General features: G+C 58.9%; 1 protein-coding gene across 1 annotated transcript in view; it reads left to right on the top strand.

The window, feature by feature from the left end:
- LOC100970249 (serine/threonine-protein phosphatase 2A regulatory subunit B'' subunit beta) overlaps positions 1-25,627 on the top strand; it is a 38,317-nt gene that overhangs the window by 7,598 nt on the left and 5,092 nt on the right. Inside the window, 6 exon segments of the mRNA XM_034940576.3 lie at positions 15,251-15,436; positions 22,467-22,570; positions 22,824-22,926; positions 23,733-23,807; positions 24,275-24,361; positions 24,886-25,042. Coding sequence (XP_034796467.3) covers positions 15,251-15,436; positions 22,467-22,570; positions 22,824-22,926; positions 23,733-23,807; positions 24,275-24,361; positions 24,886-25,042 — 712 coding nt within the window.

The raw sequence follows: 25,627 nt of genomic DNA, 5'->3' as shown, positions 1-25,627 counted from the left end.
TTCTTCTCTAATTTCTGGAAGCTACTCAGTTTTGGTATCCACCTAACCTGTGATTTTTATGAGAGCAGGTGCCAGCATTCTAGAACATTAGAACAGGGTATTTGGAGATAAACACGGGCGTGCATGTGCATCACACACACAGGTGCATACACACATACATAGGTGCATACACACATAGGTGCATACACAGGTCCATGCACACAGGTACATACACACATAGGTGCATACACACATAGGTGCATACACACACAGGTCCATCCGCACACACACATAGGTGCATACACACAGGTGCATACACAGGTGCATACACACATACATAGGTGCATACACACAGGTACATACACACATAGGTGCATACACATACATAGATACATACACACAGGTACATACACACATAGGTGCATACACATACATAGGTGCATACACACAGGTACATACACACATAGGTGCATACACATACATAGGTCCATACACACACATACATAGGTGCATACACACAGGGGCATACATAGGTGCATACACACACAGGTCCATACACACAGGTGCATACACACACATACACAGGTGCATACACACACATACACAGGTGCATACACACACATACACACATAGGTGCATACACACACAGGTCCATACACACACAGGTGCATACACACACATACACACATAGGCGCATACACACATACATAGATGCATACACACACACAGGTGCATGTACATACAGGTGTGCTTATCTTAACGTTTCATTAGAAGTTCTTAACAAACATGTTGTAAGACAAAAGCACCCAGAACCCTCAGGGCAGGAGCTCAGGGTTTCTGAAGGTTTCGTGCGGGAGCCCTGAGCTTGCCCAGGGACTGTAGCTTTTGTACAGGTGCGTGCCTGTCTGCGTTCAGTTCTCACTGCCTTCGTAACAACGACCTATTCACGTTTTCATAGTGGGCACCGATGAGAGTCTCGTTGTGAGGAGGAAGGAAGGTGTCCAGAACCCTTCTTGGAACCTCCAAGAATCTGCAACCATGGAAACTGTGTAAAGAGCTTCATCCCTCCCTCCCCTTCTGTTGACAGAGAGAACCATGCCGTTTCCTGAGATGAGGTGGACGGGTTTTGAATCCGCTGGAGCCTGTCCTCTCAGGGCCTTTGAAACAGGGAGGAAGCTGTGCTCTGCAGACGGCGCCTGCAGGGTGAGGACAGGATTCTGGGCCATCTTCCTGTCTCATGGGCTTGCCTGTTACTAGCTATGCTTTTAGCTTTGGATGTTCAGAAAAACATTTTCTCACAAAGGGCAGGTCGCCTTCGTAAGCCTTTCAAATCTAGGATTTCAGAAAAGCCGTTATGTTTGCTCATGGAAGACACATTTTTATCCTAAAACAAGCTGTCTGAACAAATGTATGTTTAGTGAGAATGAAAAGTGAAGAGATTTTTATGAAAATTTGCATAAAGGTCTTCTGGGCATTTTAGGAGCCTTTAGAGGTTGATGGTACGATTGTGTCCCGACGGGAGAAGGACGGTGGAGATTCGGGTGCCGTGAGGGGCTTCATCGGCCCAGATGGCAATGTTGTCTCTTCAGAGTAGGAATTTGGGGGGAACAGGCTGAAAACAGGCCTCGCAGATTCCGTGCTGGCCTGTGGTGCAAAAACAATGCTATGATGGCCCCGTCCCTGCACACAGTAGAGTATAGACAGCCCCATGGCGGCCCCACTGGGTGTGGACGGCCCGTCCCTGTACACAGTAGTGTATAAACAGCCCCGTGGTGGTCCTGTCAAGTGTGGACGGCCCCGTCCCTGTACACGGTAGTGGATAGACAGCCCCGTGGGGGCTCCGTCGAGTGTGAACAGCCCTGTCCCTCCCCCATCCGGTGTAGACAGCCCTGTGGCTGCATTGGGGGCGGGTGGTGCGGGTTCTGCATCGGGACAGGACGTAGGGGCTCCAGGGAGGCAGTGGGGCTGCATCCAGAGGTGGTTTGAGGGCTCCAGGTCAGAGTCGTTAAATCTCTGTGTGTGTGTGCACTTCAGGATTTTGAGGCTGTTTTCCAAAAGTCTTTTTTGTTTTTTTTTGTTTTTTTTTTTTTCCTTTTTGAGACGAAGTCTCGCTCTTGTCCCCCAGGCTGCAGTGCAGTGGCGCGATCTCGGCTCACTGCAACCTCTGCCTTCCGAGTTCAAGCGATTCTTCTCCCTCAGCCTCCCAAGTAGCTGGGATTACAAGCAACTGCCACCATGCCCAGCTAATTTTGTATTTTTAGTAGAGACAGGGTTTCACCATGTTGGCCTGGCTGGTCTCGAAATCCTGACCTCATGATCTGCCTGCCTTGACCTCCCAAAGTGCTGGGATTACAGGCATGAGCCACCGTGCCTGGCTGTGTTCCAAAAGTCTTGTACGGAAAGAGGAAACCTGGCAGTAAAGTCCGCAGGGGTGTGTGTCACCCGCCGTGGCAGGACAGGGTGTGTGTCACCCGGCGTGGCAGGACAGGGTGTGTTGCCTGAGTGTGAGGATCGCACCTCCGTTGGCTCACTTCCCGCGCATTTTGGGTTTGATCTTTGACTTTCGGAGGGAGATCACAGGAGGTTGGCACCCAATCTGGTTCCCCTAGCTGCGTTTGGGAGGCCGTCCGTGTGTAGTGCTGATCTGAACTGAAGGGGCGGCACCTCTGCCCTGTGAGTTTGCGCCCCACGTCATGGGTTACTGGGCGGCACCTCTGCCCTGTGAGTTTGCATCCTGCATCGTGGGTGACTGGGCGGCACCTCTGCCCTGTGAGTTTGCGCCCCGCATGTGGGTGACTGGGCGGCACCTCTGCCCTGTGAGTTTGCGCCCCGCATGTGGGTGACTGGGCGGCACCTCTGCCCTGTGAGTTTGCGCCCCGCATGTGGGTGACTGGATGACACCTCTGCCCTGTGAGTTTGCGCCCCGCATCGTGGGTTACTGGGTGCACTTGTTTAAATCGTCTCCTGGTGGTTTGAGCACATTCCCTCTGGTGCTGTCTTAAAGCTTCCGTTTGGAGACTTACAGGGGGTCAGAGGCCGACTTCTGAATCCTCAAGGACAGTAAGGAAGTGAGAAGGATGGAGGGATCCGGGGATGGCTGGAGAAGGGAAGGAGGTGGAAGAGAAGGAAGTGGAGAGGGGCATACCCCTAAGAAGAGTTGGAAGGGGCCTTGCGGGTGGGGGGCTGTGGTGGGCGTCAGAGGTGGTGTGAAAGGTTGCAGGAGAAGAAAGGGCCAATCTGAGATGGCTGCAGACTGCTGGTTCCAAGTCTAGGACACTCGGAAAAAGGAAAACGATGGAGACAGGAAACAGATCGGGGCTTGCGGGGGGTTGGGTGCGTCAGTGCCACACAGACGTTTTTCAGGGCAGGGAAACTCCTCTGCGTGACCCCACAGTGGTAGATCCGTGTCATCCTGCGTTTTTCCAGACTCAACAGCGTGCGGCAGCGGGAGAGCCCAGTGCACGCTGTTGACTTGGGGTGATAGTGACCCGTCCAAGGAGGTTCATTGACTGTAACAGATGCAGGCAGTCACGCAGGACCTTCCTGATCGGGGACCCGGGAGGCTTTCTGCTGACAGCGTTCAGCTTGGCAGGGATGTGGCCAGTTTCTGACCCTCAGCCCGAAGGTATCCTGTCTCCTTCCCGGTGGGATCAAGGTGCAGGCCCCCGGAATGTCAGCTCATCCTCATTTAAAGTTGCCCGTCCCCCTTTTCCACCGCCCTTCTTTTCTTGTTCTAAATACGATTGCAAACAAGCGCAGTTATCACAGTGAGCAGTGGCAGAGAAGACGAGATCCTGGATGCCCACTGCAGCTTAGCTGTATTCTAGAAACTCCTGAAGTTTGGGGAGGGGCGGAGATGCCGGCGCACTTTGATGCCGGGCTGCCGGGATGTCTGGGCTGCGGTGCGTGTTTGTGGAGGTGCAGCTGCACCTGGCGTGCCCTGCGCTCTGGAGGGGCAAGCCGGAGCCGGCACCGAGCCTGCAGCCAGCTCTGGTGTTGTGGGGGGTGGGGGGAACCTCACTTCTCGCGGGGAGCGCCTTCGCCTGGGTCCCCGAGGCCGTCCCCAGGCTGTCCTCTCGGGGACCTGTTGATGCCCGCTCCGCCCAGGCTCTCCTCTCGGGGACCTGTTGAGGCGCGCTCCGCCCAGGCTCTCCTCTCGGGGACTTGTTGAGGCGCGCTCCGCCCAGGCTCTCCTCTCGGGGACCTGTTGATGCGCGCTCCAGGGCGAGCCACGTGACGGCTGCCGCGGTGCAGAAAGCGCCCCCTTGCCCGGCCGGCCGGCCCAGCCGAACGGGGAGAGGAGAGAAGAGGACCGGAGGGAGCGGAGGGCAGTGCGGGGAGCGAGGAGGAGGAGAGGAGAGCAGCGCCGGGAGCAGCCGGGTCTGCACAGTCGCGGGTCGGGAGAGGCGGCCGCCCCCACCCCCGGCGCCATGCGCCCTCCTCAGCCTGAGGAATGCGCGCGGCGCGGACCCCGGCCCCAGAGCGCCTGGCGGGCGACGCATGGAGCGCGCTGAGCCCGGGCCACGCCTGCAGCGCCCCGCCGGCCCCGGCCCAGCCCTGCCCCGAGAGCGCGGCGCCCGGCCCGGCCCGGCCCGCGGAGAGCTCTGCGCGCCGACGGCATGCGACTCCGCGAGCGCTCGCTGCGCCAGGACCCCGACCTGTGCCAGGAGCTGGCCTCGCTGGCCCGCGGCTGCGACTTCGTGCTGCCCTCTCGGTTCAAGAAGCGGCTGAAGGCCTTCCAGCAGGTCAGCCCCGCGCGCCCCGCGGCTGCCCGACACCGGGCGAGGCCTCCCGGCCCGGCGAGCCCTGCCCTCCCGGCCCCGCGTGGGCCCCCGCTCGCCGCTGCTGGCCGTGCACCCGTTGTTGCGTGGCGGGGCCCAAACGCCAGATTTTCAGGGCCAGTTGTGGGCACAGGGGACCCGCTCGGGCCGCACGCCGCCGAAAACCGGGTGCTGCTCTGTGGGAAGCGGTGCCAAGCCTGTTAGGAAAACCAGGCTTTGAAAAGAGCACTCGCTCCTTTCCCGGGAGTTTTGGCTGTGAGTGCGCGCCTTGCTGTGATCAACCAAGGGGGGTGAGCCGTCAGCGCCTGGGAGTGTTCGCTGCAGACAGATTTTTAATTTAAATATACCTTGCATTGCTGGTAATAAACATCGGGAAACTCCTTCACCCTTCGTAAAGGCGTCGGGTGGGTGAAACTTTCCCGGTGTTATTGCAATACCCAGCATTCCTTCCCACTGGCTAACTTAAGAGTCGGTTGAGATATCACTCACGTACCGGACTATTTATGCAGCGCGGTTTTATTCAGTAACTCAGTGGCTTTGAAATTTATTTATTTATATTTATATTTATTTATTTGAGACGAAGCCTCTCTGTTTCCCAGGCTGGAGTGCAGCGGCGCTATCTCGGCTCACTGCAACCTCCACCTCCTGGGTTCAAGTGATTCTCCTGCCTCAGCCTCCCGAGTAGCTGGGATTACAGGCATGCAGCACGACGCCCAGCTAATTTTTGCATTTTTAGTAGGGACGGGGTTTCACCATGTTGGCCAGGCTGGTCTTGAACTCCTGACCTCAGGTGATCGCCCACCTGGGCCTTCCAAAGTGCTGGGAGTAGGGGCGTGAGCCTCCGCCCCAGCTGGCTTTGAAATTTAATTTCAGTTCTCATAAGTGCTCAGGGAAGTAAAATTTGTGTCTGTACCGCGTGTATATTGTATGGGTTAGTTTTACGAGTACCATGTGATTTAAACGTGTAAGAGTCTTCCTGTGACAATCCCGGTATAATTTGAGAATTTAGGGTTTGGCTGCGGCCGAATCTGATCCGAATCTCATCCAGACAGGGTGTGCGTGGCGGGCGCCTCACACCCACGTGGCACATCAGACGCGCTTTTCAAACTCAGTTCCAAGAGTCTGGAACTAGTGGCCTAACATCAAGCTGAACCAAGGCATCCTGCTTGAAGGGGGAGGAAGACCCACTTCTTTCTTTTGATATTTTAATTGAAATGTTTTCCGTAAGATCTCACATCAAGTTTTGCACTCCTTCGGAGTTTTTGACCTCTGTCTTCCAGGTTTTGACATTTTGCCTGTAAGTGGGTAAGGGCGAGGCTGGTGTCTTTAAAATCCTCTTAACCTGCGAAGAGTGAGATCAGCCTCGTGCCGGATTTGCTCTAGATGGTGGGAGGTGCTGGGCGGTGCGGGCTCGCTGGTCGCAGAGTCAATGAGGTGATTAGCTCGCACGTGGCTGGATGAGGAAGCCCTTCAGCCCTGCCGTGGGGCCCTGGCTCTTCTGTGGGGGGCTGTGGTGACGATGCACCTGTGAGGACTGTTTATTTTTTAAAAGTCAGTTTCTGGTAAATCATGAATTCCGTTTACAGAAGTTTGCTTCATTTTACAGAAAATAGGTTTCCACGTTTTTAGGGAGTGAGGACAGACGTGTGAAATGCGTGTTGTCTGAGGGGTGGTGGAGGAATTACAGGCATATTTTGGGGTATTTGTGGGGGTGGTGTTGGGGGAGAAGGGGACGTTTTCTGGCTACTTTCACTCCGCGCATGAGTGTGGGCTCTGTCTGTTGGGTCCACCCCACTTGGACACACCCTCAGGGTTGTCAGGGAGCACCCGTGTTGGAGCCACTGGACGTGTTGGGGTGCCGCACCTCTGCCTTCGGACGCTCCCGGCCGGGCAGCACAGTACTGTTTTCAGGGGTCCTCTGACGGGCACAGCCTTCCGCGGCCAACGTTGGCCGCACCCACGAGCCCCTGGTGGGTGCTCCTGAGCTTGATCTTCTGACTGTGCGACATCCTGCCTGGGCTTGTGTTCCCACTAACCTCCTGGCGGGTGCTGCCTGCCCAGGTGGTGAACCCAAGCTCCTCCTCCTGCCTGCCACTGCCCACTTCCCTGTCACCGGCATCCTTGACAAACCAAACTCGGGGGGATGGGGGCGTTCAGCGACCGCCGGCCTTGGGAACGGAACAGCATGCGTTCACGCCGTGGGTCCGGGGAGGCTCCCGTGTGACAATAGTGTGTTACACGTACTCTCACCGTGGGTCTGGGGAGGCTCCCGTGTGACGATGGCGTGTTACACGGCTCATGCTCTCACTGTAGGACCCAGCATGTACCTGGAGTGGGGCCGTGCAGCTGCTTGGCTGAGCTCTTCTTGCTGGAGCCACTGCCTGCGCCTCCTGCCCAGGGATTCTCGGGCCTTCTGTCCCCGGGCAACAGCAGGACAGCTCAGACCTTGTTCCCAGCCCAGGACAGCCGTGCTGCCTAGCCTGGCCCTCCCCGCCTGGGGAGTGACTCTCCCGCTCCCCACACACTGACTCAGCACACAGACACCCCTCTTCACCTGTCCTGGTCACACAGACACTGTCCAGCGTCCCCACGGGGTCCTTCGGGTGGACGCACAGACCCTGCACAGCACCACGCACGGCTGAAAGCGCCGTCCCCTACGCGGCAGCCCCACTGTACTTGGAACTGACTTCAGTGTGGTGACAGCCTGGGCTCTGGGCGTCCCTGACGCACCTCCTGCTCTCACCGCCAGGGCACGTGCCATTCCCCTCCCAAGGCCAGTGGTCACCAAAACCCTTGCAGCCTTTGGTTTGGCCAGGACGCTGCCCAGGATGCCACTCCCTGGGCAGTGGCAGGGAGAAGGCAGGGCTTGGGTTCCCCACCTGGCAGGGAGCTGCAGCAAGAGGGGTTAACGGGAAACAGAAGCCCGGGTGGGAACGTCCACACAGAAGACCAAGCTCAGGAGCATCCGCCAGGGGCTTGCGGACGCAGGGAGGGTGCCGGATCCTCCCCTCGCTGTGTTGCGTGGCATCCACTGTCACCCGTTGGCTGGTGGACAGAATGATCCCCACGTTCCCCAGCCCAGCCTTCCGAGCTCTGTGGAGACTCACACCTCGCTGCAGCCGTGGGTGCAGGCGCCAGTGCCTGGGCTGCAGGTGTGGGTGCAGGCCCCAGCCGACGTCTCTCAGTGTCCGTTGAGGCCCGGTTGCTCGGCTGCAGTCATGTGTCTGAGTGAATGTTAGCCCACGTGAGCTCTGGCCAACTCAGACACCTGGACCTGCTGCGTTTCTGTGTTGACCCCTCCACACCAGTTCTCCCTCTTTGCTAGAGAGGGGATTTTTAAACCCACACGTGGGGCCTCTCATCTCCGTGTTCGGCTCCTCTGTGTAAACACCGACCTTTTTGACTCCTGTGTTTAGCCGTCCAGCGTGTGGTTTGCAGGTGTAGCTGGCAGCCCTCTACCAGCCCTCTCGGAGGGTCCCTGGGAGTCGAGTGCTGGGCCGAGAAGAATGCTCAGAGCTTGCAGCAGGCCCTGCCTTCCAGGGGGTGGCCATCATCTGGGTGGGCGAGGGGCTCAGCTGGAATCCATGAGTGTGGGTCCCGGCCGAACCCCCCCGTCCCTGATTCCATACCACAGCCTCCCGTGTTTCCGCCTCCTGCTGCAGAGCGGGGGCTCCTGGGGGCACAGCTGTGCGTTGCAGCCTGTACTGAGCGTGCCTTCCGCCGGCCCCCTGCTGCTCCGGCACCTCCTCTGTGGCTTTGATCGTGGTGTCCGGTCCTGCTGCCGTTGGGGCAAGGGTCATTTCTGCTGGTCACCGCGCCCTGCCTGCTGTGCGCACCCTCTGCACATGCGGGGGTCTGCCCGAGGCTGGTGTCGCGAGAGGATGTGTCACGGTGCACATGGCCCGTGTTCTCGGGGTACACTCACCTGCACCCATCAAGCGCACGCACTTCTACGCAAAGGCAGGCGGCCTCAGTGTTAGGCTCAGCCTTTGTTTTTGGTCGTATATGGACGTGTTTTGCAAAACTGTGGGTGTACTCTGGAAGGGCGAGACATGTATCTGTGACTTCTGGAATTGTGATGAGTCAGGGAGCTGCCTTCTCGGTGCCCTCAACAGAAATAGCTTGTTGGGAGGCAGGGTGTTGCCTTTATCAGTGTGCTTTGGGTGACGGGCGCTTTACGAAGTACTTTTTAAAGTACACGTACTGAGGAGGATTTAAAGTAGATGACCTGGCCGCCACAGGTCCCTCTGGTTTGTCTGAACTTTTTAATGAACAGGCGGCTGGCTTTAGAATTCTTCCACACACACGCACCTGTTTTTGCTCCTTCTGTGTTTACCGTAGATGCCTGGCCTCACCGGCTACATTCGGGGCAGGGCAGCAGTCCCTGTGATTCCTTCAGAATCCCCTGAGACCTGCTGCTCGGCCCGAGAGGTGGCCAGTTCCCAAGTGAGCTGTGTGTGTTGAAAAGAATGTGTGCTCTGCAGCTGTGCTGGGGCCGAGTCTATTTCTGTCCATGAGATTAAACTTGGAAATCTCCCGTGCCCGCATGGGGTGGTTGTGTTGTTTGTTCCGTCTCTCGTCTATTAGTGCCCGGGGTGGGTGGGCCCAGCTTCCCCCCGTCGGTGCCCAGGGTGGGTGGTCCCGGCCTTCCCTCCGTCGGTGCCCAGGGTGGGTGGTCCCGGCCTTCCCCCCGTCGGTGCCCAGGGTGGGTGGTCCTGGCCTTCCCCCCGTCGGTGCCCAGGGTGGGTGGTCCTGGCCTTCCCTGTGTCAGTGCCCAGGGTGAGTGGACTCGGCCGTCCCCGCGTCGGTGCCCATGGTGGGTGGTCCCGGCCTTCCCCCCGTCGGTGCCCAGGGTGGGTGGTCCCGGCCTTCCCCCCGTCGGTGCCCAGGGTGAGTGGACTCAGCCGTACCCGTGTCGGTGCCCAGGGTGGGTGGTCCCGGCCTTCCCCGTGTCAGTGCCCGGGGTGGGTGGACTCAGCCTTCCCCGTGTCAGTGCCCGGGGTGGGTGGTCCCGGCCTTCCCCGTGTCGGTGCCCTGGGTGGGTGGTCCCGGCCTTCTCCGTGTCTGTGCCCGGGGTGGGTGGTCCCGGCCTTCCCCGTGTCGGTGCCCAGGGTGGGTGGTCCCGGCCTTCTCCGTGTCTGTGCCCGGGGTGGGTGGTCCCGGCCTTCCCCGTGTCGGTGCCCAGGGTGGGTGGTCCCGGCCTTCTCTGTGTCTGTGCCCGGGGTGGGTGGTCCCGGCCTTCCCCGTGTCGGTGCCCTGGGTGGGTGGTCCCAGCCTTCTCCGTGTCTGTGCCCGGGGTGGGTGGGCTCCGCCTTTCCTGGCGGGCTGAGTTTGTGTCCAGTGGTGTTTACTTGATGAGTGCCGAGGCCGCGTTGTCAGGCATGGATAAAGTTAGCATCATCCTGTCTTCCCCTGACTGACCTCTTCGGCGTTCCTTGGTGGCCTGTCTGTCTCCAGGTCTGTCCATCACCTTGTGTCACTTCATGGATGTTAATACAGCGACACCAGCTTTCTCTACTGTCTGCCTGCTCTTTTTCCATCTCAAAAAAAAAATGTGTAGCCTCTGGGTCCTTAAGTCACATATATCTCCCATGTCTTTCTGTCCTCTGTGTCTCCCGTGTATGTGAATGCTGTTTTCTTTCTGCAGTTAGACCTTTGTCTTGTAACTAGAGCACTCAGTGCATTGAGGTCGATGTTGCCCGCTCATCCGTGTGATGGACTGTGACCGTATCATCCTGCACCTCTGTCTCCCGCTCTTTTTCAGCTCAGTCGCCTTTTCTCTCGTTTGGAGTACACGCTTTCTACTAGCTCACTGTTTATCCTACAAATGTCAACGGCTGGCCGGGCACGGGGCGTCACACCTGTGATCCCAGCGCCTTGGGAGGCTGAGGCAGGAGAATCGCTGGAGGCCAGGAGTTGAAGACCAGCCAGCACAACATAGCGAGACCCCCTCTCTTTAAAGAAAAAAAAAAAGGAACGTCGACTAAATTTTTCAAAGCCAAATATTAATCAGTATCTTTTCCTCCAACTCACAAACCGTCTCACACTCATCCAGTCACCATGTCACTGACAGGCTGTTGTATTGAGTTTTTTTTTTTAAATTGAACATACGTTGTTTTCACTGATTTATGTTTTTTAAATTGAACATACATTGTTATCACTGATTTATGTGGTCAGCTGCCGGGGTTTTCCCACTCATTACCGCTGACCTGCTCTTCATCCCTTTCAATTCCAACCCTCCCTTTGGGAGCTCTTGGCTTCTCCCTGCTGCGTTTCCTCAGCTTTTGCCCCATAGAGTGTCTGTTAATGGGGTGCATGCTCTCTGTAAATTTGGGGCTAAAAATGTCCAAGTATTCGTCTCACTCTTTTTTTTTTTTGAGACAGAGTCTCACTCTGTCACCCAGGCTGGAGTACAGTGGTGCGACCTCAGCTCACCGCACCCTCCGCCTCCCGGGTTAAAGCGATTCTCCTGCCTCAGCCTCTCAAGTAGCTGGGATTACAGGCGCCCGCCACCATGCCTGGTTAATTTTTTTTATTGTTTTGCTTTGAGACAGAGTCTCACTCTGTCGCCCAGGCTGGAGTGCAGTAGTGCGATCTCAGCTCACTGTAACCTCTGCTTCCTGTGTTGAAGCGATTCTCCTGCCTCAGCCTCCCAAGTAGCTGGGAGTACAGGCATGTGCCACCACACCCGGCTAATTTTTTTGATACTCTTTTTGTTTTTTGTTTTCTGTTTTTTTTTGTTTTTTTTGTTTTTTTTTTAGTAGAGATGAAGTTTTGCCATGTTGCCCAGGCTGGTCTTGAACTCCTCAGCTCAGACAGTCTGCCCCCCTCAGCCTCCTTTCAAAGCACCAGGATTGCAGGCATGAGCCACTGCGCCCGGCCGGTTTGAGGGTTTTTGCATCATCCTGGTGACGTGAGTTTGGTTTGCAAACCTGCAGGAGAGTCGGCTGTAGCCGTCAGTTCTCGGGGGAGAACTGCCCCCTGCCCAGCTCGTACCAGCAGCTCCAGGTGAAGGCTGCATCTTTCATTCCTGGGGCCGGAGGCGCGCTGGGGATTTACTTGGAGCTCATTCTTCCCACTGAAGGTGATGTGTTCTGGGAGCTTCCCCGGAGGACCCTGTGTTTTGCCTGTTCTTCCTCAGAGTTCTGCGAGGCTGTGAGAGATTTCGGGTGAGCCCGCTCGGCCCACGCTTCTGAAGGCAGAGCCTGTTCAGGCTCCACGACCTTCCCCGGGTTCCTCCTTCCAGGCAGCTGTGGCCTGAGGTGTCCTCCTTTCCTGCCAGCCTGTGGGCGCCGTCTAGAAGACGTTTGTCAACTACTCTGTCCAGGGTTCTTGGCAGTTTTCAGCAGGAAGGTTGGTTTGTGTACCCAGGTCATTTGCTATATTGCCAAACACAGGAGCCCGAGAGCTCACTGCAGAATATTCGCGGGGTCAGTTCCGTACCCCAAATAGCAGAGCTGTGTGAACCCAGCGTGATGAAGGGGGAAGAGCCGCAGGCTCCACAGTGGGACCCCCGCAGCGAGAGACTGGAAGGTGCCGCTGCAGGAGTGCGTTGTGGGTTCGGGGAGATGCACTGTGGGATCGCGGGCTCGGGGAGATGCACTGTGGGATCGCGGGCTCGGGGAGATGCACTGCGGGATCGTGGGCTCGGGGAGATGCACTGCGGGATCGCGGGCTCGGGGAGATGCACTGTGGCATCGTGGGCTCGGGGAGATACACTGCGGGATCGTGGGCACGGGGAGATGCATTGTGGGATCACGGGCTCGGGGAGATGCACTGTGGGATCGTGGGCTCGGGGAGATGCACTGCGGGAATGCGTTGTGGGCTCGGGGAGATGCACTGTGGGATTGTGGGCTCGGGGAGATGCACTGTGGGATTGTGGGCTCGGGGAGATGCACTGTGGGATCGTGGGCTCGGGGAGATCCATTGTGGGATCGTGGGCACGGGGAGATGCATTGTGGGATCGCGGGCTCGGGGAGATGCACTGTGGGATGGTGGACTCGGGGAGATGCAGGGACCTCCTGCCCCAGGACACAGAGGTCACGTTCTGAATCACAGGGAAGGGGTGTGCCCTTCAGGTAAAGCTGTGCTGAAGGAGCACTCAGTCAGCACCTCCTGCGGGGAGCCTGCTCTGCCCCAGGTTACGGAGGCGGCCTCTGTTCCTCCTACATGGGGATCAGAGAAAAACAACTGAGTCTTACCTTGGGTGAGGGTCCTGTAGGGACAGCAGGGTGGGGACAGTTGGGGCGCTGTCGGTGGGACCCTTGTGACCTGGGGTGAGGGTCCTGTGGGAGTAGCAGGGTGGGGACAGTTGGGGCGCTGACTGTGGGACCCTTGTGACCTGCGGTGAGGATCCTGTGGCAGTAGCAGGGTGGGGACAGTTGGGGCGCTGACTGTGGCACCCTTGTGACCTGCGGTGAGGGTCCTGTGGGAGTGGCTGGGTGGGCTGTTTTCTCTGTGAGGACACTGGAGCTTGGACCCAGTCCTGGATTGATCCAGGCAGTCAGGATTGTGGGTGCAAAGGCCCTGAGCTGTGGTCCATTGGTATGGGGACTTCCTCCCTGGACCCCTCCTCCATGGCAGTTGGTTGAGGAGGACACAGCCCCGTCCCCTGAGTAGTTGATGGAGGAGGAGGACGCAGCCCCATTCCCTAGGTAGTTGGTCGAGGAGGACACAGCCCTGTCTCCTGAGTTGTTGGTGGGGGAGGACGCAGCCTCGTCCCCTGGGTAGTTGATGGAGGAGGAGGATGCAGCCCCGTCCCCTGGGTAGTTGATGGAGGAGGACACAGCCCCGTCCCCTGAGTAGTTGATAGGGGAGGACGCAGCCCCGTCCCCTGAGTAGTTGATGGGGAAGGACACAGCCCCGTTCCCTGGGTAGTTGATGGAGGAGGACACAGCCCCGTCCCCTGAGTAGTTGATAGGGGAGGATGCAGCCCCGTCCCCTGAGTAGTTGATGGGGAAGGACACAGCCCCGTTCCCTGGGTAGTTGATGGAGGAGGACACAGCCCCGTCCCCTGAGTAGTTGATAGGGGAGGACGCAGCCTCGTCCCCTGGGTAGTGGATGGAGGAGGACGCAGCCCCGTCCCCTGAGTAGTTGGTCGAGGAGTACACAGCCCTGTCCCCTGAGTAGTTGATAGGGGAGGATGCAGCCCCGTTCCCTGGGTAGTAGATGGAGGAGGAGGAGGACACAGCCCCGTCCCCTGGGTAGTTGATGGAGGAGGACACAGCCCCGTCCCCTAGGTAGCTGATGGAGGAGGACGCAGCCCCGTCCCCTGGGTAGTTGATGGGGGAGGAGGACGCAGCCCCGTCCCCTGGGTAGTTGATGGAGGAGGACACAGCCCCGTCCCCTGGGTAGTTGATGGAGGAGGACGCAGCCCCGTCCCCTGAGTAGTTGATGGAGGAGGACACAGCCCTGTCCCCTGGGTAGTTGATGGAGGAGGAGGAGGACGCAGCCCCGTCCCCTGGGTAGTTAATGGGGGAGGAGGACGCAGCCCCGTCCCCTGGGTAGTTAATGGGGGAGGAGGACGCAGCCCCGTCCCCTGGGTAGTTGATGGGGGAAGAGGACGCAGCCCCATCCCCTGAGTAGTTGATGGGAAAGGACACAGCCCCGTTCCCTGGGTAGTTGGAGGAGGAGGAGGACGCAGCCCCGTCCCTTCAGTAGTTGATGGTGGAGGAGGACGCAGCCCCGTCCCTTGGGCAGTTGATGGAGGAGGACGCAGTACGGTTGCTGATGCCGTTAACTGTTTCAGACGGTGTTTTAACATCACGGGATGAGATCAAATGTCCACCTCGCAGGTTGTGTAGAGATGCAAGCAGGAGACTCTTGAGTGAGTGTTCTGGGGCCTGCGGATATACTGGGTGAGGGGAGTGCTGGTGCTGAGTGGGGCCAAGAGCCCGTGGGCGTGGGCTGTGCACCGGGTGAGGGGCTGAGGCGTGTCCGCAGCAGTACCTGGTGGTCGACCCCTTCTCCTGGCTGTGTGGTTGCCTGCCCTGCCTCTGCCTCTCAGAATGTGAGTCACCCGGGCTCCAGGGACAGGGTTGCCTGTGGACGGCACCTGTGCCTCTCCACATCTGAGCTCTCAGGCGTCTGGGGTGCGTGGCTGCCCTTTTCCCCAGGTCCCTGCCAGGTGTGGTGGGGTCAGTGGTGTGGCTCATGGGAATCGGGAGTGGGTCCTGGCTGGGCTCTCAGGCTCCTGGGGCACGTAGCTGCCCTTGTCCCCAGGGCCCTGCTCGGTGTGGTGGGGGCTCAGTGGCACAGAGCAGCCACCCAGAGTGGGGTCCATGGCAGCATGGTGTGGCCTCCTGGGTGAAGGTGTGCCCTGCAGTGGAGTACGTGTGTGGTCCCCCGCAGGGATTGCAGTGTGTCCTCTCCCGGCTGGGATCAGGTGGCCTCAGCACCGTTGGCCCTAGAGAGGCCCCGTGTGTTGTCCGGGTGAAGAAGGCGTTCAACGCTCCCAGGTTCTAACTGAGCGCTGTCTGTCGACTCTTCAGGTTCAGACGCGGAAAGAAGAGCCTCTGCCCCCGGCCACGAGCCAAAGCATTCCGACCTTCTACTTCCCCAGAGGACACCCGCAGGACTCCATCAACGTGGATGCCGTCATCAGCAAGATCGAGAGCACCTTCGCCCGGTTCCCCCACGAGAGGGCCACCATGGACGACATGGGCCTGGTGCACAAGGTGCGTGTCACGCGTGGGACGTGAAGCAGCCGAGGTGGTACTGCGGGCATGTGAGGGTGAGGCGGAGCGGCCGAGGCGGGTGCGTGTCACACAAGCGTGAGTGAGGTGGAGCGGCCGAGGCGGTGGAGAGCACGCCCCTTCCCGCCTCGGGCTCAAGTCGTCCCTGACGCAGCGGCCCTGCCTGGCGTCCTTCATCAGACTCAGGAGGCCCCTTCCCTTTTGGTTTCTTGTTTGCTGGGAGCTCTTGTTTTTTTTTTGAGACAGGTTCTCATTCTGCCCCCGGGCGGGAGTGCAGTGGCATGATCTCAGCTCACTGCAGCCTCGACGTCCTGGGCTCCAGTGATCCACCCACCTCAGCCCTCCCGAGTAGCTGTGACTACTGGCACCCGCCACCACACCTGGCTGATTTTTTCTTTTTTGGTAGAGACAGGGTTCTGTTATGTTGCCCAGGCTGGTCTGGAACTCCTGGGCTGGAAGGATCCTCTTGCCTCAGCCTCTCAAAGTGCTGGGATGATGACAGGCATGAGCCACCACGCCTGGCCTCAGTTTACTTTTTAAAATTATAAAAGTGCCTTGAAGTTTGTCCGGGATGCTAGGTGTGTATTTCTGCGTGTATTGAGGGGGCAGTGAGGTTTTCCTTTGGTCCTCTAAAAGGTGAATGGACCTGACTGAGTCTGAGTGTGAAGGCAGCCCCGGTCCTTGGGTGAGCCCCCGGTCCCTGTTCCACCGCAGCGTGTCACGCTTCTTCTGTGCATCAGCTGTGCATTGCCCGGCCACGCAGGGGTAGCGTCTGCAGTCATGAAGGACTGGTCTTGACCTGACTGACGTCTGAGCGTGAAGGCAGCCCAGGTGTTTGGGTGAGCCCCGGTGTTTGGGTGAGCCCACGGTCCCTGGGTGAGCCCCTGGTCTTTGGGTGAGCCGCCTGTGTTTGGGTGAGGCCCTGGTCCCTGGGTGAGCCCCTGGTCCCTGGGTGAGCCCCCGGTGTTTGGGTGAGCCCCTGGTCCCTGGGTGAGCCCCCGGTGTTTGGGCGAGCCCCCGGTCCCTGGGTGAACCCCCAGTCTTCGGGCGAGCCCCCGGTCTTTGGGCGAGTCCCCAGTCTTTGGGTGAGCCCCTGGTGTTTGGGCGAGCCCCCGGTCTTTGGGTGAGCACCTGGTCCCTGGGTGAGCCCCAGTCTTTGGGTGAGCCCCCAGCCCCCAGTCCACCACACGGTGTCACACTTCTCCTATGTGTTGGGTCCACATTGCCAGGCCTTGCAAGGGGTTGCATCTGCGCTCGGAAGGACTGGCCTGCGGTCTCCTTTTCTTGTGATAGCTTGGTCTGGTTTAGCATCGGGGGGATGCTGGCCTCGGAGAGCTGCTTGGAAAATGTCCTTTAGAATTCACTTTTCTGGAGCCATTTGTTTAGAATGGGTGTTATTTTTATTTGAATGTTTGGTAGAACTCATCAGTGAAGCCATTTGGGACAGTTTTCTCTGTGGGAAGGTTTTTAACGACAGCATGAATTGTTTCAATAAACACAGGCTGTCTGTATCATCTTTTCTCTTTTTTTTTTTTTTTTTGGAGACAGAGTCTTGCTCTGTCACCCAAGCTGGAGTGCAATGGCACCATCTCACCTCACTGCAACCTCCACCTCCTGGGTTCAAGCAATTCTCCTGCCTCAGCTTCCCGAGTAGCTGGGATTACAGGCATGCGCCACCACACCCGGCTAATTTGTGTATTTTTAGGAGAGACGGGGTTTCACCATGTTGGCCATGCTGGTCTCGAACTCTTGACCTCAGGTGATCCACCCGCCTTGGCGTCTCAAAGTGCTGGGATGACAGGCGTGAGCCACCGTGCCCGGCCACTGCCACCCACTTTTAGACCATCGGATCTCACAAGAACTCAGGATTACGAGAGCAGCAAGGGGGCTGTCCACCCTCATCACCCAGTCACCCCCCAGCAGAGCCCTGCTCCAACACTCATGATCACAGTTCCCCGTGAGACTTGGGTGGGGGCTCCGAGCCAAAGCCCACCACTGGTTCATGTGACCCCGAAGACTCCTCCGGCTCCGCGATGTCACTCGCTCACGTAGCTCGGCAGTGTTTTCACATCTTTACAGGTCTGCAGATTGTCCTCTTGTCCCGTCACCCGCCGAGAAACGCGTGCTGAACTTGCTGGCCATGGTTGTGGCGTCCTCCTTTGTCCTCTCACACCCGTTGGTCGGTGTCGGCGTGCCCTGTGCGAGTGTAGACGCTCGGGACTTTGTCCGCCTCGTGAGTCCCCGCTCAGCAGCACCATCACGTGGGCCTTGGGGCCGGTGGTGTTTCCTGCTCAGGGAGCTACTCTGAGGTCAGCAGAGCCATAATGGAATAGGGTTCAGCAGTACACGGGCAGACGATCCACACAGAGCAAGGTGTGTGAGTCCCACACGCGCGTGCTGAGCAAGGGAAGCCAGGTCTAAAAGTCCGCAGATGGCCGGGTCCCGTTGCCGTGTCCTGGAAAAGGTGAACCGGAGCCACGGGGAGGAGGCCTGGGGGCCGTCGCCGTAGTGGACTGCGGAGGGCCGGAAGGGACTGTCAGGGCTGGCGGCCTCGTTCCCTGTCCTGGCCGTGCGGGTGGGCGTGCCGCTGCGTTGCCGGGCCCCACAAGGAGTTGGTCTTTCTGTGTGTCGATCACGAAAAGACTTTTAAAAGTCAGATCAGGGTATCTGATGTTTTATTCCCTTTCTGATAAGGATTTTGTAACATTCAGGTAAAACTGCTTTCCTTTATATCGTTTGCATTTTAGAGTTGATTATCTCCATTTACTTTAGGATTATTTTAAATTATTAGCTAATTCATTTGGAGGTAATTTTTGGGTTTGGTGTGGTGGGGGGGACTGTGTGCCCAGCACTCTCCCACTCAGTTCTCATCCCCCAGACGCCGGGGGTGCAGCTGTCTCTGGTTGCAGTGTCATCCCTGTAGTCCTAGCACTTTGAGAGGCCAAGGCGGGAGGATGGCTTGCGGCCAAGGGTTCCAGACCAGCCTCGGCAACATAGTGAGACTTCATTGTAGAAATTTAAAAAATTACCCAGGCATGATAGCGCGCACCTGTGGTCCCAGCTACTTGGGAGGCTAAGGTGGGAGGATTGCTTGAGCCCGTGAAGTTGAGACTGCACTGAGCTGTGATCACACACTGCACTCCAGCCTGGGCAACAGCAAGACCGTGTCTCGAAAAACAAGTAAAATAAAAAATGGATCACGCTGTGATCACACACTGCACTCCAGCTTGTAGGTCTGGACACATTAGACGCTAGCCTGTAGGGCTGGATAGATTTGATGCTCCATCCCTGCCACTGGGTCATTACGGTGTGTCTTGCACATGGTGAGGAGCACAGATGTGAAGGCTCACACATCCCCCCATCCCTGGGTGTTGAGCGCTTGGGGTTTGAAACCTGCATAGCCTGTGAGCCAGAATGGTCTCATGAGGTCAAAAGCATGGGACTAGCACCAGCCCGAGGGCCCGGTGCTGCACCCAGCTCGTTCCCTCCCACCGCACCGGGACGCCCTTCCAGGTGGCCAGGGCTGAGCTCCGTCAGGATCCTCATCACGGGAGCCGGCACGTGCCTGTGCGTCCTGCAGGGCCTGGCCCCTCCAGCTGCACAGGTGCGCCAGCCGGAGAGCGTCCTTTCCCATAGCTGCACTGCAATCCCTGCTGTGGCGCGCAGCCCCCTCCGCAGTCCCCCACGCCCCCCGTGGTCACTCCCGCCCTGCACCTGTCAGGACGACTCTACCACAGTTCATTCCTCTAGTCCCTGCTCTCACGTCCGGCTCCTCTCGCCTGGGGCACCGTGAACCAAGCAGCCGACATCCCCATCCGTGCAGGCTCTCACGGGCACAGGCCCTCTTCCCACTGGTGTGCTTCTGGGAGGACGGATGCCCTGGCCGGGCCACGGGGCTTTATGCTCAGCCACCCCGTGGGCCGCTTTCCCGGCAGTTGCGCGGCGTCCCAGTTCCCCCAGCAACGCGGAGGACGCCCAGCTGCCTGGCAGCCTCGCGGGGCCTGGCGTCTTCAGTCCTTTTTGTCTCAGCCGCGCGTGTCATGTTCTTGTTGCCACCTCTCCGTGCCCCGTGAACCCTGCCCTCGCCAGCGCCAGTGCTGGGCGCTTCCCTTTGTCTACGGCTGCCGTGCACCCCTCTCCAGAGGGCAGCGCATGTCCAGACTCGGTCGTGTTCGGGCCTGTTTCTCACTGATGCTTAAAATTCTGCCTCTGAGTCCCTCGTCAGAATCTCGCCTTGCAGAGACATTTCTCCCTCTGTGTCATGTCCTGTCATGGTGTTCACCGTGCTGGTAGCTGACCCTGAGTCCTGCGCTGGGGCGGTGCAGCGGGCCGCTCTCTTCCTTCAGGGAGTGCACGTGTGTCCCGTGAAAGAAACCTTGGCCGCGGCAGAGCCGTGCAGCATCCCTCGTTTCCTTCCAGGAAGGCCGCTGTTTGGCCTTTCACCCTTCGGGCTGGGATCCCCTGGTATTCAGTTTGTGTGAAGTGTGTTTGCCTGTGGATATTCCACGGGGCTCTGTCCCAACTCACTTCCTTCCCTTGCTCTCTTAGGCCACCGGTGCCTGATGGAGACTGAGTCTTCATTACTCTGACTTTACAGGAAGGGTTGAAACCGGGCGGTAGGACTTATATCCACCAACTTGGTCCCCCTGTGAGTTCTTTTGTGTTCCCTGGTAAGTTTTCACATGAGCCTGTCTGTGTATACTACAAACCCCAAAACAACAGGCCCTCGGTGCATGTGGATGGGGATTGCTGGACTCTGTGGGTGGGGATCGCGTGGACTCTGGGTCAACAGAGTCGTCTGGAGGAAATTGCAGTCTGTGAACTCAGCAGTGAGGTCCACCTCACCACGTTGAGGTCGTCTTTAATTTCACCCAGCCGTGCCCTGCAGTTTGCTTTGTAGACACTGTGTGTGATTTTTGTTCCATTTTTTCGTAGGTTGATTTTTCATGCTCTCGATAGATGGCATTATTGAAGATTTTATTTTCTAGTTGTTCATTGCCAGTATATTGAAATAATTTATTTTTGCATATTGTCCTTGGATCCAGCAACTTTGCTGAAGATACTTATTAATTCCCGTATTTGGTAAGCATTTGGATTGTCTACACAGTGTGTTGCTTGTGAATTATGACGGTTCTGCCTCTTCCTGCCCGTCGTTGTATCTTTCAGCCTTTCCCTTGCCTGCTGCCCTGGCTCGGCCGTCCAGGCGGCCTTGGTGGTGACACTGTCCTCTTGTTCCCAGCACAGGGAGGAAGTGTTCGTGTGTCATCGCTGTCTGAGCAGCTGGGGTGTTTCGTAGAGGCCCTTTGTCTGAGCATTCAGGCTGCTGTCACGAAACACCATAGCCCGGGCAGCTCGTCACCAGCAAGACATTTACTGTTCACAAGTCTGCAGGCTGGAAGATCTCGGTGTGGCAGAGTGGTGCCTGGTTCATCGACGGCGCCTTCCCGCTGCGTCCTCACGGGGTGGAAGGGGTGAGGGAGCTCTCTGGGGTCCCTTAGAAGGAGACTCATCGCATTCATGAGGCCCCACCTCCCAACACCATCGCCTCGGGGGAGAGGATTTCAACACGTGGATCTTGGGGACCCAGGCATTCAGGCCATAGCACCCTTTATGAGAATAAGTGTCCCTCCTGATTCTGGCTTGCTGGTCTATTATTATTATGATTTTTCAGTTATTGCCGAGTTGGACTTGCTACTGTGTGTTCTGTGTGGGATTTCTGTCTCTGCTCTCCAGTGATAACTGGCCTGTGACTTCCTGTGTCCCTGACCGCGTCCAGGCTGTGCCAGCCTCGGAACAGGCACTGGGAAACGCCCCTCGTTTTTCTTCTCCAGGGGAATGCATGTGTGATTTCTTCCTTCAATGTTTGGTCGACTCATGGGAGCAGCCTTTGGGGGCTGGAATTTTCTTGGTGGAACAGTTTTAAATTATGGACACAATTTCTTGCAGAAACAGCTCTTTCAGATTTTCTATTGTAGTTTATTTTTTGACTTGTTCATCAGGGAGTCTGTTTCACCAGTCATCTGACTTATAGGCATAAAGTGATTCATGAGCATCCACTATCTGATGTTTGTAGGATCTGTAGTTACAGCTGACATGGCTAATCTGTATTTGCTCTCTTTTTTTTTTTTTTTTTTGAGACAGAGTCTCTCTCTGTCACCCAGGCTGGAGTGCAGTGGTGTGATCGTGGCTCACTGCAACCTCCACCTCCCAGGATCAAGTGATTCTCCTGCCTCAGCCTCCCGAGTAGCTGGGATTACAGGCGCCTGCCACCATGCCAGGCTAATTTTTGTGTTTTTAGTAGAGACGGGGTTTCACCATGTTGGCCAGGCTGGTCTCGAACTCCTGACCTCAGCTGATCCACCCCCCTCGGCCTCCTAAAGTGCTGGGATTACAGCCATGAGCCATCGAGTCCAGCCAGGGTTAATTAATTTTTAAGAAATCTTTCAAATCATCGAGTTTTGATTTTGTTGATTTTCTGTTACTATTTACTTTTTGTTCCATCTCTGCCATGTATTTGTTCCTTTGGGGTAGAAGTGTAGACGATCGATTTTAAACTTTCCTTCCTCACGCGTGTATTTAAGGCTGTGAACCTGCCATGGGTCGCTGCTGTAGGTGCGTCCCACACATTCCATGAGATGTTTCTGTCGCCGTCCAATTCACCGCGTTGCCTGGCTGACGGGGCCATTTATTCCCATACTTACTGGTTCTTAGTACGTGCCGCTTGATTTCCAGACGCTGGGGATGCAGCCGCCTCTGGTTACAGTGCCCACGCGTGGTCTGTGGTCAGGGGAGACTGCGTGCCCGGCACTCCCACGCTCAGCTCTCATGACTGTTTGAAGGCTGGAGCGAAAGCCACGTTGAGTTTGCAGACGCCCGGACAGGCCTCGCTAAGCGTGCTGTGTCTTTCTGCAGCAGAGGGTCTCTGGGCAGCGTCGGTCAGGCGCGAGGTACGCAGCAGGAGCGCCGGCGTCCAGGCCCCGCTGACTGCCCACTCCTGCCCTCTCTGCCCCAGGCCTGCGGCTGCCCCCTCTACTGGAAGGGGCCGCTCTTCTGTGGCGCCGGCGGGGAGTGCACGGGCTCCGTGTCCGTCCACAAGTCCGTCGCCATGTGGAGAAAGTGAGTCCTGGGCTGGGCAGGGGGCTGTGTCGGGAGGGCGGAGGTGTCCCCGGGTCCCCGTGGTGCCAGGACGGGTGCCCCCTGAGGCTGCCGCAGTGAGAGGAGAAACCCTTGTATGGGCACAGGCCTGGCCGTCGTTTGCGGCCACCTGCCACGCACCACGTGGAACACCACACACGTGTTCCACCCTGCGTCTGTGGGGTCGAAAGCCACCCCCCTGTGAGGGTGGTGCCCAGTCATCCTGTCCTTCCAGAATCCTCCAGAACTGCCACGATGACACGGCCAAGTTCGTCCATCTGCTCATGAGCCCCAGCTGCAGCTACCTGGTGCAGGAGGACTTTGTCCCCTTCTTGTAGGTGAGAGCCTGCGTCTACACCACAGGCCTTATCCCTCACGGGAGGGCTGGCGTCTACACCATATGCCTTATCCTTTACAGGACGGCCCACGTCTACACCGCACACCTCATGGGAGGGCCCGCGTCTACAGCGCATGCCTCACGGGAGGGCCGGCGTCTACACCGCACGCCTCACGGGAGGGCCCGCGTCTACCCCGCATGCCTCACGGGAGGGCCCGCGTCTACACCGCATGCCTCACGGGAGGGCCGGCGTCTAGACCACACGCCTCATCCCTCACGGGAGGGTCCGCGTCTACACCGCACACCTCATGGGAGGGCCCGCGTCTACACCACATGCCTCATCACTCACGGGAGGGCTGGCGTCTACATCATACGCCTTATCCCTCACGGGAGGGCCGGCGTCTACACCGCATGCCTCACGGGAGGGCCCGCATCTACACCATATGCCTCATCCGTCACGGGAGGTCCGGTGTCTACACCGCACACCTCATCCCTCACAGGAGGGCCCGCGTCTACACCGCACACCTCATGGGAGGGCCCACGTCTACACCACATGCCTCATCACTCACGGGAGGGCCGGCGTCTACACCATATGCCTCATCCCTCATGGGAGGGCCCGCGTCTACACTGCACACCTCATGGGAGGGCCCGCGTCTACACCACATGCCTCATCCCTCACGGGAGGGCCGGCGTCTACACCGCACACCTCATCGCTCACGGGAGGGTCCGCGTCTGCAGCGTCCACACCGCACACCTCACGGGAGGGCCGGCGTCTACTCCGCGCGCCTCGTGTCTTCCCACCCGCAGGACGTGGTGAACACGCACCCGGGGCTGTCGTTCCTGAAGGAGGCGTCCGAGTTTCACTCGCGCTACATCACCACGGTGGGTCCCCAGCGGAGAGGCCGTCGGTTCCAGCGCGGGGCGCGGGTGTTTCTGCAGCGGTCGCCGCGGGGCTTCTGCGGAGCGGGGCGGGCGGGGCCCGGGGGTCCTGATCTTCCGGAGGAGGCGGCCGCGCCCTGGGAGAGTCTCCGCCCGCCCGGGAGCCCAGTGTTGGGGGGACTCTGGTTTTCGGGGTGGCCGCGCCCCTTTCCCACCTGTCCTGGGCCCGTGTAGCTCCGGGGCGTCCCCGGCCAGACCCTCCCCGCTTTCCGCGGCCTGGGGTGGCGCCTCCCGCAGGGCCCTTCCCGCTGCCCCCTTCCCGCTGCCCCCTTCCCGCTGCCCCCGCCTGTGCCCTGGCGGGCCCCGTGCGGCTGAGACCAAGGCCGCGCCCCTCTCCTGGCTCCCGGTCTCCGTGCGGGGCGAGGCTCCTGGGGGTCTGCGCACCCACCGCACTGACGGCGCCCCCGCAGGTCATCCAGCGGATCTTCTACGCCGTGAACCGGTCCTGGTCCGGCAGGATCACCTGTGCCGAGCTGCGGAGGAGCTCCTTCCTGCAGGTGCGGAGCGGCCCCCTGCCCCCTGCCCCCTGCCCCCTGCCCCCTGCCTTGTCCCTACTCCTCCTACCTCCATTCCCTTCCCTTCCCCCCTCCCTCCCTCCCCCTCCTTCCCCCTCCCCCCACTCCCACCCCCACCCCCACCTCCACCTCCACCTCCACCTCCACCGCGCTCCCAGCCCACCCCCAGGCCTGTGAGCACTGGAACCGCGCCGCCTGCGGTTGGGGGTCCACGGTTGATCTAGGAGGCGGGTGGGGCCGTACTGGGCACCACCCTGAGGGGGAGCCGAGCCCTGACTCTCCCAGAGCTGCCCCCCACCCCCACGCCCGCCTAGGGAGCCACCCCCATGCTGCAACTCCCCCCACCGCAGAGTTGCCCCCACTCGGAGCGCCCCCGGCCCCAGCTGCCCAGTCACCCCTACCCACGGAGCGGCCCCGCCCAGCCTTCCCTGCCCCGCCCGCAGCCGGGCGGACTTGGGGCGTCCCCGCAGAGGCCCCGCGCTCAGGCCGCCTGGGTCCTTTGGCAGAATGTGGCGCTGCTGGAGGAGGAGGCGGACATCAACCAGCTGACCGAATTCTTCTCGTACGAGCATTTCTACGTCATCTACTGCAAGTTCTGGGAGCTGGACATGGACCACGACCTGCTTATCGATGCGGACGACCTGGCGCGGCACAATGACCACGGTGCGCGGGGGCACAGTGGCGGGCGGGCCGCGGGGACACCGAGCACACCCTTCTCTCAGGGCCTGCGGGTCTGCAGCTGCCTCTCCTTCCGCACTCCCCGCTCTGTGTCTGCAGCTGCCTCTCCTTCCCCACTCGCCGCTCTGTGTCTGCAGCTGCCTCTCCTTCCCCAGTCGCTGGCCCGTGTCTGGGTCCCCGCGTGCGCCTCTGCCCGAGGCCTCTGCCTGCGGGCGTCTACAGGGTCAGTGTGGCCGCTGGTCCTGAAGCTCCTGGCCCGAGGGCCAGCAGCGCTGTGGGGCTTCCTTGTTAACACCCGAGCAAGGGCGGGCAGACCACACGCCTTCCCTCAGGAGCTCCAGGTTGCAGCCCCCAAGGCCTGGAGCAGTTTCCATCCAATCCCGGACTAGGTGGAGTCCCAGGCTTAGAGGTCGTTCAAATACCTCCGCGGGAGCCGGTGCTGCCCAGGTGTCCTCACAGCCGCCACCGCCTCCCGGCCCCTCTAAGAGTCATCCACACTTGCAGGAACTCAAAGCGGCCTGTGGCCTGTGGGGCTGGAGTTTTCTAAAGGATTCCTTTAAGTGTGCTTTT

Source organism: Pan paniscus, chromosome 18, assembly GCF_029289425.2.
Source record: "Pan paniscus chromosome 18, NHGRI_mPanPan1-v2.0_pri, whole genome shotgun sequence".
In the NCBI taxonomy this organism is placed as follows: domain Eukaryota; kingdom Metazoa; phylum Chordata; class Mammalia; order Primates; family Hominidae; genus Pan; species Pan paniscus.
Note: the sequence above shows the minus strand (reverse complement) of the source record. Positions and strands in the feature narration are given on the sequence as shown.